This window comes from Hypanus sabinus, chromosome 9 (genome assembly GCF_030144855.1).
Source record: "Hypanus sabinus isolate sHypSab1 chromosome 9, sHypSab1.hap1, whole genome shotgun sequence".
Lineage (NCBI taxonomy): Eukaryota > Metazoa > Chordata > Chondrichthyes > Myliobatiformes > Dasyatidae > Hypanus > Hypanus sabinus.
Genome location: NC_082714.1, coordinates 140,348,444 through 140,370,031, shown reverse-complemented (window position 1 = coordinate 140,370,031; position 21,588 = coordinate 140,348,444). Strand labels below are relative to the sequence as shown.

The 21,588-nt window shown below is 40.2% G+C and overlaps 1 protein-coding gene across 1 annotated transcript in view; it reads left to right on the top strand.

Annotated features, from left to right (window-relative positions):
* The window catches only part of soga1 (suppressor of glucose, autophagy associated 1), a 125,248-nt gene that overhangs the window by 36,344 nt on the left and 67,316 nt on the right, over positions 1 to 21,588 (top strand). Inside the window, exon 3 of the mRNA XM_059980704.1 lies at positions 1,627 to 1,785. Coding sequence (XP_059836687.1) covers positions 1,627 to 1,785 — 159 coding nt within the window. The remainder of the gene's footprint in view (positions 1 to 1,626; positions 1,786 to 21,588) is intronic.

Here is a 21,588-nt window from a genome sequence, read left to right as displayed (position 1 = left end):
CACCCTGGCGAAATCCATCTCATCACATGGAGGACATGTGATCTCCACGTAGTTAGTGATCCTAGTTGCAGAAGCTGTGAGGAAGCAGCTGTGCTAGCACCTCAACTTCACCCTTTGAGTTCGAAGACTTCATTGGACAGTACGATGGTACAAGATCAATAGCATTTATTTCAAACTTTCTTGACGTCTCATTGGGTGAATATGTTTGCTTGGTCTAACTTCTGTGATAATGGGCTGTTGGAAGCATATTGAGTGAGATCATCTGCTTAACTACATCTGCTTGACAGTGGATTTCATTCAGCCTTGTCATCCCTCTAGCATATTGGGTTGTAATGATATTGGGGATGTTCATGATACTCCCTGATATGTGTCTACCATCATTCACAGCTGCAAAGCTTTGATCTAAATCAAGTTATTATGGGATTGGTCAGTTTATTCACAATCAGTTCATTATTGGCAGCTTTCACTTGCATAGTTATGTACTTGGGTTAAATGGTCTGTGGAAACTGTCTCATCACTTTAAGTATTAAATGCGTTGGAAAAGAGAACCCAAAATATATGCATTCCTCTTTACAACATTGATTCAGCTCAGGAGCTGTGAAATGGCTGTTCTTCTATTAAACATATTATAACTTGTTTCAACACCTGGACATTAGCAACCATGCAGGGTAACAACAGCTGCAATTCTCGCAATTTAATTTGAAATGGAACAACCAGGATTCTCACAGATTTAAGTGTTCTGGGAGAGAGCCAAATCATTGATTCATAATTACAAGAATATTAGCACTACAATCCCTATGAAACTTGTACTTTACTAACTATTTTATTGTCTGCATGGGTGGTTTTTATAGCTTTTTATTTTTTTAATCTATTTTAAAATTACTTGGCCTTGTCTTAACTTCTGGATTGTACCACTCCGTCTCAAACTATTCCTCTTGGAAGGTTATGGTTGTTCTGCCTGGATTACTCTGTGACAGCTGTATTTATGCTCCACGATCAGTTGAGGAGAAATATGTCATGCCTTCTGTCTCAAGAACATTTCCTTTTTGTTCTTGACTGCAGAATTTTCAACCCGTGATAACTGACCAGGATAATCATCAAAATCTGTACTTGTGGGGGGGGGGGGGGGGGGAGAAAAGTTTAGCTCAGAAAGTCTGAATAACACAGAGATAGATTAACTATGTGTTTACACATAGTCAAATGGCAGAGTCTTGGCTTTTTTATATGCCAATATTGTCACTCAGCTTTGTCAAGTGATGCAGTTAGAATGATTGTGAACTTGCACAGATTCCCAGATGCTTCATTATTTCATTTAAGTCAGTCTTTCAATCTATATCTTTGTAATATTTAAATTTAACTTCCCACCTTAAACAATTGATCACACATTGTTCACCAAATTTTGGCAGTGGAGTAAAACAAGATCCTTTTGGAACTAATAAATGTCGTCTGTGTGTGTGAAATTCAAAATGCCTGCCCTGACTGCGCCTAATGAAATTCAGTTGGGGGTTCGAAAAGAATTTATGACTAATTGTATTGCATTAGACAAGTGGGGCTTTATGAGGCTTTATTAAATAAAAACGGCAGCCTGCCAGAGCATGTTCTGAGTACTGTACTTTCTGTGTACAGGTTTCAAAAGACGTTTCTGTAAGGCTTCACAATGAGCTGGAAGCTATTGAGAAGAAAAGAGTAAAGCTGGAAGGAGAAAATGAAGATCTTCGACAGAAACTAATTGAAATGGACATTTCCAAGCAGGTGTTGCAGAGTGAAATGGACAAAATGAAAGAGGTAATGTGGCTCTTTGTTTACACTTGCCATTTTGACTTGATTATCATATTGATGTGAACGGCAATTTTTATTTTAGTCAACACAAACTTGGATCCTTACCCACTGGGAGCATCTTGTTAGAAATCTGGGGAGCATTCTCAATGATCTTTATTCCACCCTCAGGATTGAGGAGCAAGACCTTGTATTCTGTCTGGGTAGCCTCCAACCTGAAGGCATGAATATCGATTTTTCCTTCCGGTGAACAAACATACACCCCCCTCCCCCACCTTCTAGCCCCCACTCTGACCTTTAATTTTTCTCACCTGCTGCCCTCCTTCTTCCCTTTCTCCTATGGTCCACTCTCCTCTTCTATCAGATTCTTTCTTCTCCAGCCCTTGACCTTCCCCACCTACCTGGCTTCACCTATCACCTTCCATCCTTTCTCTTTCTCCTCCCCTCACCTTTTTTTTATTTTGGCATCTTCCCCCTTTTCTTCTTAGTCCTGATGAAGGGTCTCAGCCTGAAAGTTTGACTTTTTACTCTTTTCCATAGATGCTGCCTGACCTGCTGAGCTCCACCAGCATTTTGTGTATGTGTCTTTATTCCAGACTCTTCTGTCCAGTGGATCTTCCAGAAAAGCTTGCTTTGATTTGAAATATACTTGTATCCCTTACTTCCAGCTTCTTACGGTTAAGATTTATGGTTTTTTAATGTGTAAACATATTATAGTTTAGGTAGTAGGCAGTGTACCTTTTTATAAATACAGTTCTATGGTAAGATAGTTCTGATTAACTTTTAAGTACTGTAAGGTTGGCTTTGGAGTTGGGTAAGTGGGAGGGTGGGGTGCTAACTAACTTTACATGATTCTACTATGGGTGCTTTGCTTAATTGTTATGAACTGTACTTTTGATATGCTTGTTTTGCAGTGTATAAACCTCTTTTTTGTTTTGTTGCATTGTAAAAACATAAAAATTTAAAAAAAAGAAATATAGTTGTTAGAATTAGATGTGTGTGAATGTAAGCCTCATGAAAATATGTGACAGAAGGAGTACAAAATTATGCTCACAGTTGAAAAAGTATGGGAGGAGGTTCAAGTTGAATATAAGCACCAGCATAGACTTTGGTCAAATGACCTGTTTCTGTACTGTATGTAATGCTATGTTTTAAAGAAGCAGACTTTAAATATCTATAAAGAAACCCGAAGGAAAGCTGTGATTACAACTTGGACAAAGTATATGTTTTATTTATAAATCAGGTGAATTAAATTATATAATTAACCTTAAAAATATTGTTATCTTCTGGTCCATTGACCAGTTTAGATAAATGAGCAATTGTGTTCATCAGTTTTCAGCTCTTGTAATACTTGAAGGAAATATGTATTGCTTGATTCACAAATGGAATGCATTCCAAGAATTTTTTCCGTTTGGCAAAATTTTGTAAAGGGAAAAGGCTGGGTGAAATTAATTTTGATATAGTATACATATTCTTCCAGGCAGAGGGTGGCACACCATTTATAAACCAATGACATATGTGTTTATTTAAGAAGGGCTGCAAGGACAAGCCAATGAACTACAGGCAGGTGAAGTTAAATCAGTGAAAAAATTACTGGAGGGGATTATGAGAGATGGGATACACCTGCTTTCGAAAGGCAGGGACTGATTTAGCATAGCTTTGTCCCGTTCATGTCTCAACTCAGTGTTTGCTGACCTACATTACTTCAAGATCGAACAAAGTTGTATTTTCAAACCCCTTCTTAGCTTAGCCCCTTATTATTTTCTCCTTAAATTTCTGTAGACTTGGCATCTTGGACAATGATAGACCTGCTTCAGTATTGATTCCTAATCCATTCCTGATTTTCTTTGTGCTACATTGTGGCCTAAACTGCAAACTCTAGAATTATTTCCAATACTTCTATTTCAAGGCCTACAGATCTATCAAGGTAGGCCTTCTTGAATATGTTAGATGTACAGGAACTGCCGGTTGGTGGTATAGAGGCATCTGCACCAGACTTTGAGGCGAGTGGTCCTGTGTTCAAATCCAGCCAGCTCCTTGCACACTTTCCATCTGGGCTGAGCGTTAAGCTAGCAACTCATCCTCATTTTAAAAAAAAGACAAATGCTAAATAAATGGCAAGGTTGCCACAAGGCATGGAGAGGAATAACAGAAACTCTTAACTGTTATTTGCCTTCCTATTCTCCAAATTTTCTCAGTGAAATGAAGCTGAGGTCAGGGACAGTAGTAGTGTGCCCATCTCTATCTTCATCTTGACTCGAGATGCTCCTGTCAATCATTCTGAGCACTGGCTTGACATTCAATTCCAAAGTAGTTAAATATTTCCAGGCAAAAATCTTCAATCTGCAGTGAATCCTTTGTTATACTATTTAACATCAGCCAGCCACATGGGTATGACAGCTGTTGTTGTCTGGAGCTTCACTCTCGAGAGGCTTGTATGAAACGATGCACTTCACTAATGAGTGATTGTAGTTGAACAAATGCTGAAAACCTCTTGCAGTTATGAGTAACAAGGGGTAGGTTTTCCAGATCAGCAGCTAGCTCTCTCCTTGTAATAACATTTAATCTTGGTGTCTCACGCAAAAAATTGTAAATTGAGTTTTCTGTTATTAACTAAATATTCAAGGTTGACTCTGCCCTGCAAAGTTGCCTCACTCTGTATTCTTAGAGATAAGCCCATAAGGCATAGGAGCAGAATTGGGCCATTTGGCCCATCGAGTCTACTCTGCCATTTCATCATGGCTGATCTATTTTTCCTATCAACCCCAATCTCTTACCTTCTCCCCATATCCCTTCAGCCCTGACCAATCAAGAGCCTATCAACCGCTGTCTTAAATATACATACAGACTTGGCCTCCACAGCTGCTTATGGCAGCGAATTCCACAGATTCACCACTCTCTGGCTAAAGAAATTCCTTGTCATCTCTGTTCTAAAAGGAAGCCCCTCTATTCTGAAGCTGTGTCATCAGATGTTCTTCCTGGTGTGACAGACCACCTTCCTGTAGTGAAGGTTACTGAAGACTTTGTACATTTAATGGTGTTCAACATACATTACAATAGTGGGCACTTTATTGGGTACCTTATGTACCCAATAATGTGACCACTGAGTGTATGTTCATGGTTTTCAGCTGTAACCTGACCACATAAAAGTTCGAAGTGTTGTGCGTTCAGAGATGCTGCTGTTGAAACGTGTGGTTATTTTAGTTACTGTTACCTTTTTGCCATCTTGAACCAATCTGGCCATTCTCCTCTGACTTTTCTCATTGACTATGCTTCTTTGCCCACTGAAGTGCCAGTCACTATTCTTTTCCTTTGCTTTTCATACCAAGCCCATTGTGCATGAAAATCTCAGGAAATCAGCAATTTCTGAGATATTCAAACTACCCTGTCTGGCACCAGCAATCATTCCGTGGTCAACGTCACTCAGAAAACATCTCCTCTCCCATTCCAATTTTTGGTCTGAACAACTGAAACTCTTGAGCATGTCAGCATGCTTTTATGCATTGAGTTGCTGCTACGATTGGCTGATTAGGTATTTGTATTAACCAGCAGCTGTACCTAATAAAGAAATTACTGAGGGTACTTTTAACATAACTTTCCCTTCCTGTTCCTCTTATTAATTTTCTGTCTCTCCCCCCCCCCCCATTCTAGCATTGCTTTCATGTTCTCTTTCCCTGTCACGTTTAGTTTATCACATTTCCTTAATTTTCTGTTTCATTCTCTAAACTTTTCTCAATATTTCTTGTACAGCCTTTCTGTTCATTGCAACACACAAATGCAGCCTGGCCTTCTGAGTTCATCCAGCATTTTTTTGTGTGTTGCTCTGGATTTCCACCATCTGTAGATTCTGTTTTGTTTATATTTTCTGTTAATTTACCCCATGTGGGCACCAGCATTGCCAAACCAGCAAACATTTCTTGATTCTCGAGAAGATGCTGGCGAGCAACTGTACTTCTTGAACAGCTGTAATGCTGTTAGATCAAGAGCTCTGAAACTTAAAGTAAGTACTGTGCAAAAGTGCTGCCTAAGACCCATCAGTGATGCTGATCAAACGGCTGAATAATTCCAAGCCAGGGTGGCATGCAGCTATGAGATCAACTTGCACACTGAGGCATTTTCATGCATCCACTGCCGTTGCTGGTGGTAAAGGTCATTGGAGTTGACTGATGGAGTAGCCTTGACAAATGTCAGCAGAACATTTTGTAGTTGGTACACACTGTAAGTACACAGTGGTGGAGGAACTAAATGTTTAAGATCTGGTTGAGGTGCTATTTGAACTGGTTACATTATCCTTGATGATGGTAAGCTTATCAATTGTTGGAGCTACAATCATTGTATCTCCCTCTACAAATCAGTTTCTCTTCTCTTTCCTCTCAGTATTTTTTCATCCTCTTTTTTGTGTTTTTTTTTAACTGAAGTAAACTATGAACGGTGTAGTATTATTATCAAAAACACAAGAGATTCTGCAGATGCTGGAAATCCAGAGTAGGCACAACATTGATTTCTCTAACTTCCAGTAACTTCTCCCACTTTTCCATTCTCTCCTTTTTCATTTCCCATTCTGGCTCCCCTCTTACCTCTTCTCTTTACCTGCCCATCTCTCCCCTGCTGGTGCCTCTTCCTTCCATTTCTCCCATGGTCTGTTCTCATTTCCTATCAGATTCCTTCTTTTTCAGCACTTTACCTGCGCCACCTATCACCTCACAGTTTCCCACCGCATCCTCCCTACCCCACCCACCGACCTCTCCCTTACCTGGTTTCAACTATCACCTTCTAGCTTATACTCTTCTCTCCCCCCCCCCCATTTTCTTATTCTGGCTTCTTACTAGCCAAAACATTACCTCTTTTTCCTTTCCCAAGATGCTGTCTGGCCTGCTGAGTTTATCAGTAATTTGTGAGGATTGTTATCAGGACTCAATTATCTGTCAGAGTTTAGAGGCTTCCTGGCGTGCTTCCATTCATCTTCAGATCTATAAAGTGAATGCAGAATACAAACATTGTGAAATTTTACACGTCTGTGCATGCAATCAAAGTCTAATAAGCTCATGATTAGTTAGGAGCCTAATTGTGTGTTTGAACTAGGAATTCTGTAAACAGATAAAAATAGCCAATTGCAAAAGCTTCTTCCAAATCTGTATACTTAGCCACTCAGCGATTCAGTCAGGTATTCACAGATGTCAAGTGTCAAGGTCTAAGCAAGCTGGAGTTTTAATATAAAAGTATAAATTGAAGTTTCTACTGGCCATATTATGTACAACCTTGCATGCTGTCTTATCAAAGCTGTAAATATATTGTGGCACTATTGGGCATGGTCAACAGCTTGGCCCAGCATTCCTAGCAGCCAGCACTACTTATTGTTCATGTTTTAGAATGCATTCATGGGATTATGGTGAGATGTTCAAGTTGATTCATTGTTAAATTTTAGCTCAGGTTATACAGTTCGCTTGTGTGTCTTTGTGGGCCACCCTGACTGTAACCAGGGTGTGTAATCACCTGCCCCGTCTGTATGTGACTGAGTGGGTTCTCACCGAGTGAGTGAGCTCTGTCTGTTTTGTGCTTGTTGCGATAAAATCAGTAGTTGAGATAAAGAAGTTCTTCTCAACTGTCATCACGGACCAAATGCTTGCCACGGTGCGTAAAATGAGCAAGTTGATATTAAAAGCAGGAATTGAGCCCAAATAATGAGACATTGTAGAATAAGACTGATAGCATCAACCTCTGTAGGTCAACTGTTGATGGGATCATGAGCTCCCAAATCTTCAAGATCTTCTAGAGGGGCACCATTGAGATCCTCCTGACTGTCTGTATCATTTGCCAAAGGGTTTTGGCCCGAAATGTCGACTGTACTATTTTCCTAGATGTTGCCTGGCCTGCTGAGTTCCTCCAGCATTTTGTGTGTGTTCGATGTTTCACCACCTGGTACAGGAATTGCATCAACCTTGATCGCTGGGCACTCCAGAGAGTGATATGGACAGCCCAGCGCATCTGTGGATGTGAACTTCCCTCCATTGAGGACATTTACATCAGCAGGTGCAGAGAGAAGGCCTGGAAGATCATCGGGGACACCAGTCACCCTGACCATAAACTGTTTTCAGCTGCTTCAATCTGACAAACAGTATCACAGCATTAAAGCCAGGACCCACAGGCTACGGGACTCACTCTTTCTACAAGCCATGAGACTTATAAATTCACGTGTCTGTACATTGCAATGGAGTCATAATGTCAAGATTTTTACTCCCTCAAGTTGTAGGATGGATGTCAAATTTAAATAAATTCAAGTTCAAATTTTAGATTGTTTTTGGAAATGTTCTTGAATAAGTAGATGACAGTTTAGTGAATGAAAAGAAAATCAAAACAAAACTGCAGATGCAATGGGCTGGGAACCAGAACAGAAAGTGGAGAAGTTGTGGAGACAGATGCTGTTAAGACCTCAGGACTCAAAAGGTTGAGCATGGTGGGACAAGTGGTCAGAGTTGCATATATTTCAATGCAAGAGGTATTGTAGGAAAGGCAAATGAGCTCAGGACATGGATCAACTCATGTAATTATGACATTGTAGCCATTAATATGGTTGCAGAAGGGGCAGGACTGGCAGCTCAATATTCCAGGGTTCTGTTGTTTCAAATGTGATAGATGGGATGGATTAAAGGATGAGGCATGGCATTACAAATCAGGAAAAATGCCACAGCAGTGCTCAGTCAGGACAGACCAGAGAACTTGTCTAGTGAGGCTTTATGAGTGGAACTGAGGAATAAGAAAGGTATAATGACCCAACAGTCCATGGGACTTAGAGGAAAAAAATTGGAGGGAAACTGTTGCAAGAAACAAAAGGTGGTAACTTTTAGATCGGAAGGTGTATAGTCTCTATGGGTTGAGTTAAGAAATGGCAAGGGTAAAAGACCCTAATGGTAGTTGTATACAGGCCACCATACAGCAGCCAAGATGTGGCTTACAAATTACAGCAGGAGATAGAAAAGGTGTGTCAGAAAGATAATGTCATGATAATCGTTGGGGATTTTAACATGAAAGTGGATTGGGAAAACCAGGTCAGTACTGGACCTCGAAAGAGAATTTGTAGAATGTCTTAAGGGATGGCTTTTTAGAACAGCTTGTTGTCAAGCCCACTAGGGGATCAGCTGTACTGGATTGGGTGTTGTACAATGATCCAGAGGTGATAAGAGAACTTAAAGTTAAGGAACCCTTAGTGAACAGTGATCACAATAAGATCGAGTTCACTTTGAAATTTGAGAAGGAGAAATTAAATTCCAATGTGTCGGTATTTCAGCGGAATAAAGGAAATTACAATGGTACGAGAGGGGATCTGGCCAAGGTTAACTGGAAAGGGATACTAGCAGGAAGGACAGCGGAGCAGCAATGGCTGGAGTTCCTGTGAAAAATGAGGGAAGTACAAGACAGGTATATTCCAAATAAGAAATTTTCCAATGGAAGAAGAACACTACCTTGGCGGACAAGTAAAGTCAGAGCCAAAGTAAAAGCAAAAGAGAGGGCATACAAGAAAGCCAAAGCTAGTGGGAAGATGGAGGATTGGGAAACTTTTAATAACTTTCAGTAAAAAACTAAGAAGATCATTAAGAAGGAAAAGATGAATTATGAAAGGAAACTGGCAAATAATATCTAAAAAGATACTAAAAGCTTTTTTAAGAATATATAGGGTAAAAGAGAGTTGAGGGTAGATATAGGACTAAAAGAAAATTACGCTGGAGTTATTGAAATGAGAGGTGCAAAGATGGCAGAGGAACTGAATGTGTATATTGCATCGTTCTTCACAGTGGAAGACATTTGCAGTATACCAGACATTCAAGAGTTTCAGGAAGTGAAGTCTGTGCAAAGAAATTTATGACTCAGGAAGCTTACTGGTCTGAGGGTGGATAAATCTCCTGGACCTGATGGAATGCACCCTCAGGTTCTGAAGGACGTAGCTGGAGAAATTGCGGACACGTTAACAATGACCGTTCAAGAATCGATAGATTCTGGCATTGCACCGGATGACTGGAAAACTGCAAATGTTACTCCACTATTTAAGAAAGGTGGGAGGCAGCAGAAAGGAAACTATAGATCTGTTAGCCTGATATTATTGGTTGGGAAGTTGTTGGAATCGATTGTAAGGGATGAGATTATGGAGTACCTGGAGGCACATGACAAGATAGGCCAAAGCCAGCATGGTTTCCTGAAAGGAAAATCCTGCCTGACCAACCTACTGCAATTTTTTGAGGAAATTACAAACAGGGTAGACCAAGGAAATACAGTGGATGTGGTATACTTGGATTTTCAGAAGGGCTTTGACAAGGTGCCATACAAGAGGCTGCTTAGCAAGATAAGAGCCCATGGAATTATAGGGGAGTTACTAGCTTGGGTGGAGCATTGGCAGAAAACAGAAAACAGAGCGAGAATAAAGGGATCCTATTCTGGCTGTTGGGACCGCTGCTTTTTACAATGTATGTCAATGATTTGAAATATGGTATTAATGGATTTGTGGCTAAATCTGCCGATGATACAAAGATAGGTGGAGGAGTGGGTGGTGTTGAGGAAACTGGGAGCCTGCAGAGAGACTTAGATAGTTTAGGGGAATGGACAAAGAAGAGGCAAATGAAATACAATGTTGGGAAGTGTATGGTCATGTGCAGAAATTGCAGTGGTTCTAGCAGAGATATTTAAATCACCCTTCGCGACAGATTAGGAACTGGAGGATTAGAAGGTAGCTAACGTTATTCCGTTGTTTAAGAAAGGCGTTGAGAATAAACCAGGAAATTATAGGCTGGTAAGCTTGACATCAGTAGTGGGAAATTTATTGGAAGGTATTCTGAGGGACCGGATACATGAGTATTTGGAGAGACAAGGACAATTAGGGATGGTCAGCATGGCTTTGTGTATGGTAGGTCATGTCTAACCAATCTTGTAGAGATTTTTGAGGGAGTTACCAGGAAATATGATAGAGGTAAGGCAGTAGATGTTGCTTACGTAGACTTCAAGGCATTTGAAAAAGTCCCACATGGGAGGTAGGTCAAGAAGGTTCAGTTGCTTGGTACTCAATATGAGTTAGTAAAGTGGATTAGATAATGGTTTTGGAGGAGAAGCCAGAGAGTGGGAGTAAATTGTTGCCTCTCTGACTGGAGATCTGTGACTAGTGGAGTGCCGCAGGGATCGGTGCTGGGTCCATTGTTGTTTGTTATCTATTCTGGATAATGGAATGGTAAACTTGATCAGCAAATTTGCAGATGACACAAAGATTGGGTATGTAGTGAACAGCAAGGAAGACCACCAAAGCTTGCAGCAAGATTAGACCAGCTGGAAAAATAACAGATGGCATTTAATGCAGACAAGTGTGAGGTGTCGCACTTTGAGAGGACCAACCAATGTAGGTCTTGCACAGTGAACGGTAGAGTACTGAGGAGTGGAGTAGAAGAAGGGGATCTGGGAATGCAGGTCCATAATTCATTGAAAGTGACGTCACAGCTAGATAGGATCATAAAGAAAGCTTTTGGTACTTTGACCTTCATAGATCAAATTACTGAGTATGGGAGATGGGATATTGAAGTTGCATAAGATGTTGTTGAGTCCTAATTTCAAGTATTATGTTTAGTTTCGGTCACGTCGCTACAGGAAAGATGAAAATAAAATTGAAAGAGTACAGAGAAAATTTATAATAATGTTGCTGGGACTCAAGGAGCTGAAGTATGAGGAAAGATTGAATAAATTAGAACTTTATTCCCTAGAACATCGAAGATTGAGGGAAATTTTGAAAGAGGTATAGATAGGGTAAATGCAAGCAGGCTTTTTCCACTTAGATTGGGTAAGGCTACAACTAGAGGTCAAGGGTGAAAGATGAAAGAGAGTGTGGAATGAGTTGCCAGTGCAAATGGTAGATGCAATTTTGGTTTAAACATTTAAGAAAAGTTTAGATAGGTACATGAGTGGGAGGGGTATGGAGGGCAGTGGTCCTGGTGCAGGTCGATGGGAGGAGACAGTTTCAATAGTTTGGCATAGACAAAAGGCCAAAGGGCCCTTTTTTGTGCTGTAGTTTTCTACGACTAAGCTGGAAATCTGAAATGAAAATTAAAAGTGCTGAAGAAACTGAGTAGGTTATGCAGCTTCTTTGTAAAGAGAAAATTAGTTGATGTTTTGGGACAGAGATCTTCTATTAGAACTCTGTCAAAGCAAATGTTTTGCAGTTGTTGCCTGACCTAATGAATGGTTCTAGTGATTACTTTAGTACTGAATCAGAATGCTTGAATCAGCTCTGCTCTTACAATATAACAAAATATTGTGCCCTCCCTTAACTGCCTTTGCTCCCGTTAAACAAATTAAACTCTCATCAAATAGTTTGTTTTCCAGCACTTCATCCCTGTCAAAGGGAGGCATTATAACTTTTTGTTGCAATTGGATTTCATTAATAGTGTGATGAGTAGAAGGACTATTGTTTAGTGATGCTTATACAACGTACTGTTATTGATCTTTTCTGCATTAGAGGTAGTACGTGATTGTCTGAACATTCGAAGGAATGAGGCAGGCAGATGCCAATTCCTGAAATATTTTGCATCTTCTTTGGAGCCATCAAAGAACTTGAGTTGGGTCTACATTTGATCCCATCTCATACAGCAGACAAATGAATTACTATACAATTTTTATTATGATCTGTTGCTATACAAAATAAAATAAAATTTTGTTCAGCATAGACTGATGTCCAGATGGGATGTGTTTTCAGGCCATTTTTCCATTGTTTGAACTACTTGGATAACATTATTTCCACTGGAAAGCTTCATGTGCATGCCATTTAGATTTTTTTTCATTTTTGTCTAGCTGTACCCTCCTGATTCAGCCAACACCTGATGTGTCAGTCACCTCTATCTATTGCCCATATCCACCACCATCACACCCTCTCAGCAGCCTGACCTTCCCCATTGTTCCCATTTCCTATTCCTCCAGACATTTACCTCTCGTGAACTAGTTGGCAAGGCAGTTTTCCAGTTCCCCACCCACCGTTAATGTTGCCTTTGGCCAGTTAACAGTAATAACCCAAAACAACAGTGCTCTCTGCTTTTACTTCCTCCACCCTTCCTCTTTACAACAATGCCTAATGCATGTTTAGGGAGGCTTGTACAAGTGCAGCCATCTGCCAACTTTGAGAGTTCAAGGGAGTGTGAGAAGTGCTAAAATGACATAGAGTAACATCCTGTCACCTTGAAGATACACGTTTGTGTCACTCCATGCCGTTGTTGGAACGAAGGAACTTCATTAAATATTAACTGTTTCTTTTCATGCTTTTTTTAATCAAATATGTGACATGGACATCACTGTCAAAGTAAGCATTTCCTGTTGAATATGCTGATACCTGTGAATTGACAGCCTACACAGTACTGTATGAAAGATTTAGGTACATATATAGTGCCTATAAACAAAATTCAAAGACCTTGAAGCTGTAATTGCTGGAAAATGTGCATCTCCTAAATACTGACTTGAAGGGAGTGAGTACTCATGCAATCAATCATTTTGAGTTTTATATTTGAAATTAATTTAAATCACTTTGTAGAAATCTGTTTTCACATTGACACGAGTCTTTTTCTGTTGATCAGTGTCAAAAAAAAAGCCAAATTAAATCCACTGTGTTTCAATGTTGTAAAAGAATAAAACATGAAAACTTCCGGGGGTGGGGGGAAGGGGTGAATACTTTTTTATTGGCATTGTATACAGCTAATGTGCTTAAGACATTTGCTCAGTACTGTGTTGTCAATGTGGAGTGGAGGGCAAGTTTATAAAACTAGCGGGAGCAAAGAATGTTTGGAATGGCGAGGGTAGAGTACTGCAGGAGGGGTGTGGGACAGGTGGCAGAAAAGGTGTGCCAGGAGCGAGGGGAGACGCAGGAGTAGACACACCAATCCCTGAGACACCAGGCAAGGTGAATTGATTCCAAACAATTGGTTTATTGATCATTACAGAATTTCTCTCTGGTACTTCCCGCTCCCTCCCCTCTCCCCTCCCCTTTTCCCAACCATGATTCCCATCTACTGGCCTTCTGCCCCACTCTCAGTCTACAGTAGAGACCCATATCAGAATCAGGTTTAAGATCACTCATGTCTGTCATGAATTTGTTTTTTTTTGTGGCAGCAGTACAGTGCAATACATAAAATTACTACATTACTGTGGAAAAGTCTTCGGCACCCTAGCTCTAATACTACTGTACAGTGTTGTACATTTTTTTGTGTTTAGTTTGATTGGTTTGTATATAATGTCTTGCAAAGTTTCTTTAGAAATCTTTTGTAATCTACAGTAGACCTAATGTGACAACTGTAAATACTTTGCTGGAGTTAAATGGTTTTCCAAGGCCATCCCTATTATAAATGCTGGGAACTAGGAAAGGGAAAGTTAAAGAATGAAATAAAGGGATTTTTTTCCCAATTGTATATTTTGTGCTGGTAATCTGTCACTGGTGGTGGTCTCCTGAAATCCAGTTCTAATGACATGGATACAGGTCTCATTCTAGTGTTCCTACCTTGAGAAAGTAGAAACACTACTTTTTTCTGTTTTTGACTCCTCCTCATTTTCGTGATCTCCTTTTACTCTCTTTCCTTATGCCTCTATTGACAGCTTCCTTTTTGTAGCACTTGAAAGTTGAGATAGATTACCCTAACATTTACAAAGGAAATATGTCATAATGCACAATGTAACATCAATTATTATTATTAAACTATCACAATATGACACAAAATATTAGTACGTTGGCATTCTGGGCACAAATTTATTTGGTCTGGTGGGATAGTTTTCTGCACACTATATTGTTTAAGGTAGTAAATGTGAAGTGGTTTATTCATTTTTGTATGAAAATAAGACTTTTCCACAAAAGGGTGTTTATAATATTTACTTTTTAAAAAAAATTATGTAGCTGTCATCTGAATAACAGTGTTAAATTGGCAGCAACAATTTTGTTACAGGAAATGACCCCTTCAGTTTAAGGAAATCTCCTGTGCTCAATATACAGACTGCAAATCAATAGAACTTCCTCAAACTTCCCAGCCCAATACCCATTCTGGCTCGCTGCTCTACTTTAACAAAGCTTGCTTGATTAACACCACTTCCTGGCTCAATTCAGAGCAATTTTGATAATATTAACCAAACCTTTGAGGAGATTTTCTCAGAGAGCTTTCACAGACATTATCTCATTTACATCTTTTTGTATTTAAGAGATTTCTTTTCCTGTTTCGTTGATAAAACCATGACTTGGCAAAGACATAACATTTGAACAGTAGGAACTTTACTGTAGTCTTTCAGAAGGGCATATTGTTGGTGTATTAAATGAGCGATTCAGCAAAAGCCAGCGACTGGTGGACAGATGAGATGCTTAGGAAGTTGAAATCCTTCTGTTGATATCCTTTGTATTGGTTATTGATCTCTTAAGAAAAATTATAAAATAGTGTTCATTGCGTGTAATGTTACTTGTATAACTATGGGATTATGTGTTGATTGTAGCAAGCCTGCCAGCATGAGGTGTGTTCATAGGAATGTGCAGTGGTCCAGCTTGGTTTATTGCCCATAAGACAATTTAATTTTAAAAGTTTGTGAACATTTCCTCAAACCCACTTTGTAGCTCTCATGGATGAACCGAGTGGCTTGTGGGCCCTAGTAAGCATTCGGCATGGACTAGAAGGGTCGAGGTGGCCTGTTTCTGTGCTGTAGTTGTTATATGTTATATGGTTATATAGAAGTATGCCAGCATGTTACTTGCAGTTGGTGGGATGTATCTCAGCTACAGAAAATGCCCATTTCTTTTCCATTAACATAAAACAAATAGAGTATACCTGGAATTCAGTGAGTGTCTTCATCAAAAGTGGCTTCAAACTCAACATGAACAGTGCGTTACTTCACAGGGGAAGTTTTTGATTCTTTAGCTGGGAAGTAGGAAGTTGAACTGTTGTGGAAATGGTAGTAATGAGGCCAATGACCCAGCCTGGGGTAGAGACCTCTAGTTTGCACCTCTGTGATTTATGTTCTATGATGTTGCTCTTCCCCAAATGTCATTGCCACTCTCTGGTTTGCCTGTTTAAAAACACACAAGTTGTTGGTGTAATTATTATGTGATCATCATTGGGAAAGAAAACACTCGCATGTGTGTATAAAGGACAGAAACACAAGATAGAGTGTGAGATTGTGCAACAGCATGTTTTGGCAATACTAAGCAGAGCAACCTGCATAGAGCTAGGCCTGGTGAAGCGAATCGGTGATGTTGAGAAAAAAAATGACTTTCTCAAAGACTTTGCTGACTTGTTTTCTGGACTAGGGTGTTTACCAGGGAAACACCATATCCAGATTGATCCAACTGTTGCACCAGTCGTGCATACTCTGAGGAATGTTCCAGTAGCTCTCGGATCGAGTAGTGGAGGAGCTACACAGAATGGAGCAGATGGGAGTCATAACAAGAGAAATAGAACCGACCGACTGGGTGAATAGTATGGTGACAGTGCTCACAGAGAAAAAGATTAGGATTTGCATGGATCCACAAGATCTCAACCGAGCCATCAAAAGAGAGCACTATCCGCTGCTCATGGTTGAATAGGTTGTCTCCTGCATGCCTAATGCAAAATACTTTTCAGTATTGGATGCAAATCAAGGTTCCTGGCAGATTAGCTGCATGAAGAAAGTTCCAAATTATGCACTTTCAACACTCCCATAGGGAGATATTGTTTCCTGCGTCTACCCTTTGGGATTTCTTCTGCATCAGAGGTATTCCAGAGGTCAGTGGCACAAATGATTGAAGGCCTGGATGGAGTGGTCAGTATCATTGATGATTTGCTGATCTGGGGTGACACCATTGAGCATGATCAGAGATTGAGGAAGCTTCTGGAGAGAGCACGTGAGTACAACCTAAAACTGAACAAAAGTAAATGTAGGATCAGAACTACAGAGATCAAATACATAGGTCACGTACTCTGCGCTGATGGGCTAAAACCAGATAATGAAAAGCTGTGGTACAGCTACCGCCACCTGAAGACAAGCAAGGACTTTTGAAGTTCATGGGCACGATACAGTATCTTGCCAAGTTCATTCCCAACTTATCGGAGGTCAGTGCTCCACTTCAAAAACTACTAGAGAGCAACACGGAATGGCATTCGGAAGATGAACAAAAGAAAAGTTTTGACACATTGAAGCAGTTGGTTACCAATGCACGAGCACTCAAGTTCTATAATGTCACTAAATCGGTGACAATGTCTGTGGATGCCAGTTCGGAAGGAATAGGAGCTGTTATACTGCAGGATGGGAGGCCTGTGGCGTATGGATCACGAGTACTTACAGACTGTCAACGCCGATATGCTCAAATCGAGAAGGAATTACTTGCCATGGGTTATGGGTATGAGAAGTTCCACCAGTATGTATATGGCAAAGAAATCCAGGTTGAGAGTGATCACAAACTACTTGAAAGTATCTTCAAAAAGCCACTTCATCAAGCTCCTTTGAGGCTGCAAAGGATGCTTCTCAGGCTACAGAGGTACACTCTCACAGTCACCTATAAGCCAGGAAAAGAACTGTACATTGCTGATGCTTTGAGCCGTGCTTACCTCAAAGAGCAAAAGGAAGAGTTGTTAGGAAGAGAGTTGGAGGTCAACTGGGTTACACCTCAGCTACCTATTTCTGAGGAGAAGTTGAACATGTTCAGGAAAGCGACTGCAGAAGATCCTGAAATGCAAATGCTAAGAGACATTACAATGAATGGATGGCCAACAGAAAGAAAAGATGTTCCAAAAGAAATACAGAAATACTGGACATTTAAAGAGGAAATTAGCTATGCATCAGGACTAATGTTCAACGTGGCAAAACTCATAGTACCAAATCAAATGAGACAGGAAATGCTCAACAGAGTTCATGAGTCACACCTGGGGGTAGTGAAATGTAAAGAAAGAGCAAGGGACATTCTCTATTGGCCAGGCATGTCAACTCAGATAGAGGACATTGTGTCTCAGTGTGCTGTTTGTAATGAAAATAAAAACAGCAATTCAAGAGAGCCTTTTCTTCCCCATCCACTACCAGGAAGACCATGGGAGAAGCTTGGCACAGATCTCTTTCGCTACAATGGTGCAGAATATCTGCTTTGTGTGGACTACTATTCAAAATATCCGGGAATCACCAAGTTAAGTGACACATCCAGTCAAGGTGTCATTACCGCAATGAAGTCGACATTTGCAAGACATGGTATTCCAGATATTGTCGTCAGTGACAATGGTCCACAATATACCAGTGGTGAGTTTAGAGAGTTTTCAGAAAGCTGGGAATTTCAACATGTTACTTCCAGTCCTGGGCACGCTCAGTCTAATAGACAAGCAGAGAGAACTGTACAAACTGTCAAGAACATCTCAAGAAGGCACAAAGCAGCAACAGTGACCCGTACATTGCTCTGCTTGAATACCGCAACACACCGATTGAAGGTGTGGGATTCTCTCCTGCACAGCTGTTGATGGGACGTCGTCTGAAGTCCAAACCGCCAACATCCACAACTCTACTGACTCCTGAAAGTAATACTCAAGTACATGACAAGCAAAAGTACAAGCAAATAAAGCAAAAGAGCTACTATGACAGACATACAAGACAGTTACCAGATCTGCATAGAGGTGAAAATGTCAGAATAAAAGAGGAGACACTTGGCAGCCAGCTGTGGTTGTGAACAGGCATCAGCAACCAAGATCCTTCATAGTTCGCACGCCGGATGGAAGAGTCTACAGGAGGAACAGGAAGCATCTGCTGAAGACAGACGAGAGGGAGTTTCCACGTACAGATACACAGGACATTTCCACAGATACAGACATGGAAACAAATGACACCAAGAGTGAAGGGCGTGATGAAACCCCACGATGCAATGACGGTGAAAGTTCGGCGCAGACAGACCGAGGTGGAAATGCAGACACAGAGGTTACTCGAGAGACTGACTCTGAAGGACAAGCACAGTCACAGTTCTATCGCACAAGGTCTGGGAGACAAATCAAACTTCCAGCTAGATATAGAGACTAGATCTACCTGCAGTCTCGCACAGTTTGAGACAAAAACCACACGTTATGTTCCAAGGTGTGAAATAAAAGGTTTATTTATGTTAGTAAAAGAAAATATACTGCTGTTAGTATTGTAAGATACAATGTAGAATACAGTATAAGAAGTTAAGATTTTTATTAGTTTATATCATGGCTGTTGTAATGTTAGAAAGTAATACCTAGAGGCATTGTTTTAGTAATTCACAGTATTGTAAAAAAAAACTTGAGAAGGGGGAATGTAATGTATTATGTGAGTATTTGTAGGTCAGAGTGCGTATGACGTCAGAATGCAGGGTTTTGTAAAATGGAAGTCTGGTGAATAAACGTGTGTGTTTAATACTGCGGTGTCCGAGTCACATTAACGCTACAGTTGGGACATATTTACAGTCAACTTCATAATGTGAGCCAAATAAATGCGGAAGGGGGTGGGGAGGACATTTGGTTGAATCAGTGGTTGTTCTGTTTTCTGAGTTTAATTCTGATGACAATAATAAAGGCTTTGACAAAAAGTCCAGTCCTTCAGAAATTATGCAATATCAAGAAGAAAACAGCCAAATTTTACACTGTTGTTTGGATTTCAGAGCATCTGCAGATTCTCTCTTGTTTGAAGTAAAGTTATTTTCAAAGTATGTATTTGTAGGCATATACTATCTTGAGATTCATTTTACAGGCAAAATACAATAGAAATTTACCCAAAAAGAAGTGTATATAAGCAGACAAGACCGTCAACCAAAGTGGAAAAGAAGACAAATTGTGCACATAAAAATAACACTGAGAACATGAGTTCTAAAGAGTCTTTGAAAGACAGCCTGTGGGTGGTAGAATCAGTTCAGAGTAGTGTTTGAATAAAACTTGAATTAAAAGGCAAATTGTCAGAGAAGAACACTGAATATTATTTGTATACCTCTGAGTATCTCAGCCATGGTATTAAAAACTCCTGCCCCTGGCATACAACCCACCCACCTGGCATTTAATTTAAGTGGCTATCTTCACTAACATTGGGTGAGAGGGCATGCATATTATGTGAGGCATCTCTTATTCACTCTCATATGAATTCTGTTCATGCACCAGTGTATAAGCTGTAATTTTAAATTGGCTGTCATTCTCATTATGTTTTGAAGATAGCAATGATTCACGTTCTTTCAAGCAACCTTATCACAAGAGCACAATTCGCTCTCAATGTCAGTGGTATAGTTCTCTTTAAGTGAACCAAACATCTAGGTTTCAGGGTGGTCATTCGAAAGCCTTTAGTTAGATGACAGTGCATTTGAGCTAAAGCTTTTTGGCAGCAGTGGTTTACTGTAAGGATAAGAAAGGAATAAGTTACATCTACAAAGCACCACATCTTGTGGTATATACATCCCAGAACACAAAATACGTTATGTTTGAAGTGAAGCAAAACTGCTGTGTGGCAAAATGTATATGTCAGATGAAGTTTATGCATTGTCCTTTCTTTAGAGCATACAACAATTCCATTGACCGTAAGACTTGGAGCAGAATTAAACCATTCGACCCATTAAGTCTGTTCCACAAGGTATTCTCTAGATTCTAACTCAGAATGTAAAGAGGAATGATGCTGTAATTCAGTTTTTAAGCCTTGTTTTATTTTGAAGAATTCTTTAAAAAAAAATGGGGAACATGGAGGTGTATATCACATTTGAGAACTTAAAATTGTATAACTCAGTAAGGAACATTGTTTCAGTAAGCAATTGCATGACTCAGTCAGGAATATTAGCTCCAGTTTGACGGGCAATTTACAAAAAAAAAATGTAACATATAGTTCCACACATAAGGTCGCAGGAAGCAGGAGGGAATATTTTACAGCTGCAGGGGCAGGGTGGAAAAAGAAGCTATTTATCTCTGGTGTTCATTTACCAAGTTCATTAAAGTATTTGTTTTGGTCTCTTCTTGCTATAACTTGAGTTGATAGTTAAATGCTGTTTCCTGCTCAGGTTGTGAAATTATAATTGGTGATGGATCCTGATGGTGTTATGAAAAGACCCTGTTTAAAATAACACCCATATCTTTAAGTCCAAGGTCAGTGTCGGTTCTCCTGATCCTGAGTGACTCAACCTAAAGCTAATCCAAGCCTGTGGAGATATTTTTATCTACAACCAGAAGCTTTACCCGGCACACGGGGAGGATCATGTGGTCCATTACCATTGGCTGGCCCTGTAGCCTCACAAGATCCACTTTGGTGCTGTCTATTCATCATGCTAGTTCCCACAAATCACTAGGATGGCCGCAAGTCCTGATGACACCATCAGCAAAAGGTTACGGGTATGAGGGACAACTCTGGAGGCTGCAGCTGCAGATTGATGGTAGAGCTTAGCTGTCTTCAGTGTCCTCTGGACTCCAACTAGTTTTGAAGTCAGGTGCACAGGGTTAAAATGCCCAGAGACCATGTTGGACTTGGTCCAGGCGCCTCTGCCCGAAGTAAGATCTAGGTCTGCACCTATGTCAAGACACGGATGTACTGCACTGGCAGGCACAGGTCTGTCCTTCTATGTTGAGAAATCTACAATTAAAAACAGAAAATATTGAAAACACTCAACAGGTCTGGTGGCATCTCTTTCCAAGGTTGCTTCCTGAATTGCTCAGTATTTCCAGATTGTTCTTTTTTACTTTAGAGATACAGTACAGATAGACATGGACATTTTTCCACGTGACACGAGAATGGTAGTTGATATGATAGGGATGTGGTAAGTTGACGTCACTATGGTAGGGATACAGTACTGGTGAGACAGAATAACACTGTTGAGTGCAGATTTCATGCTAGATTTCA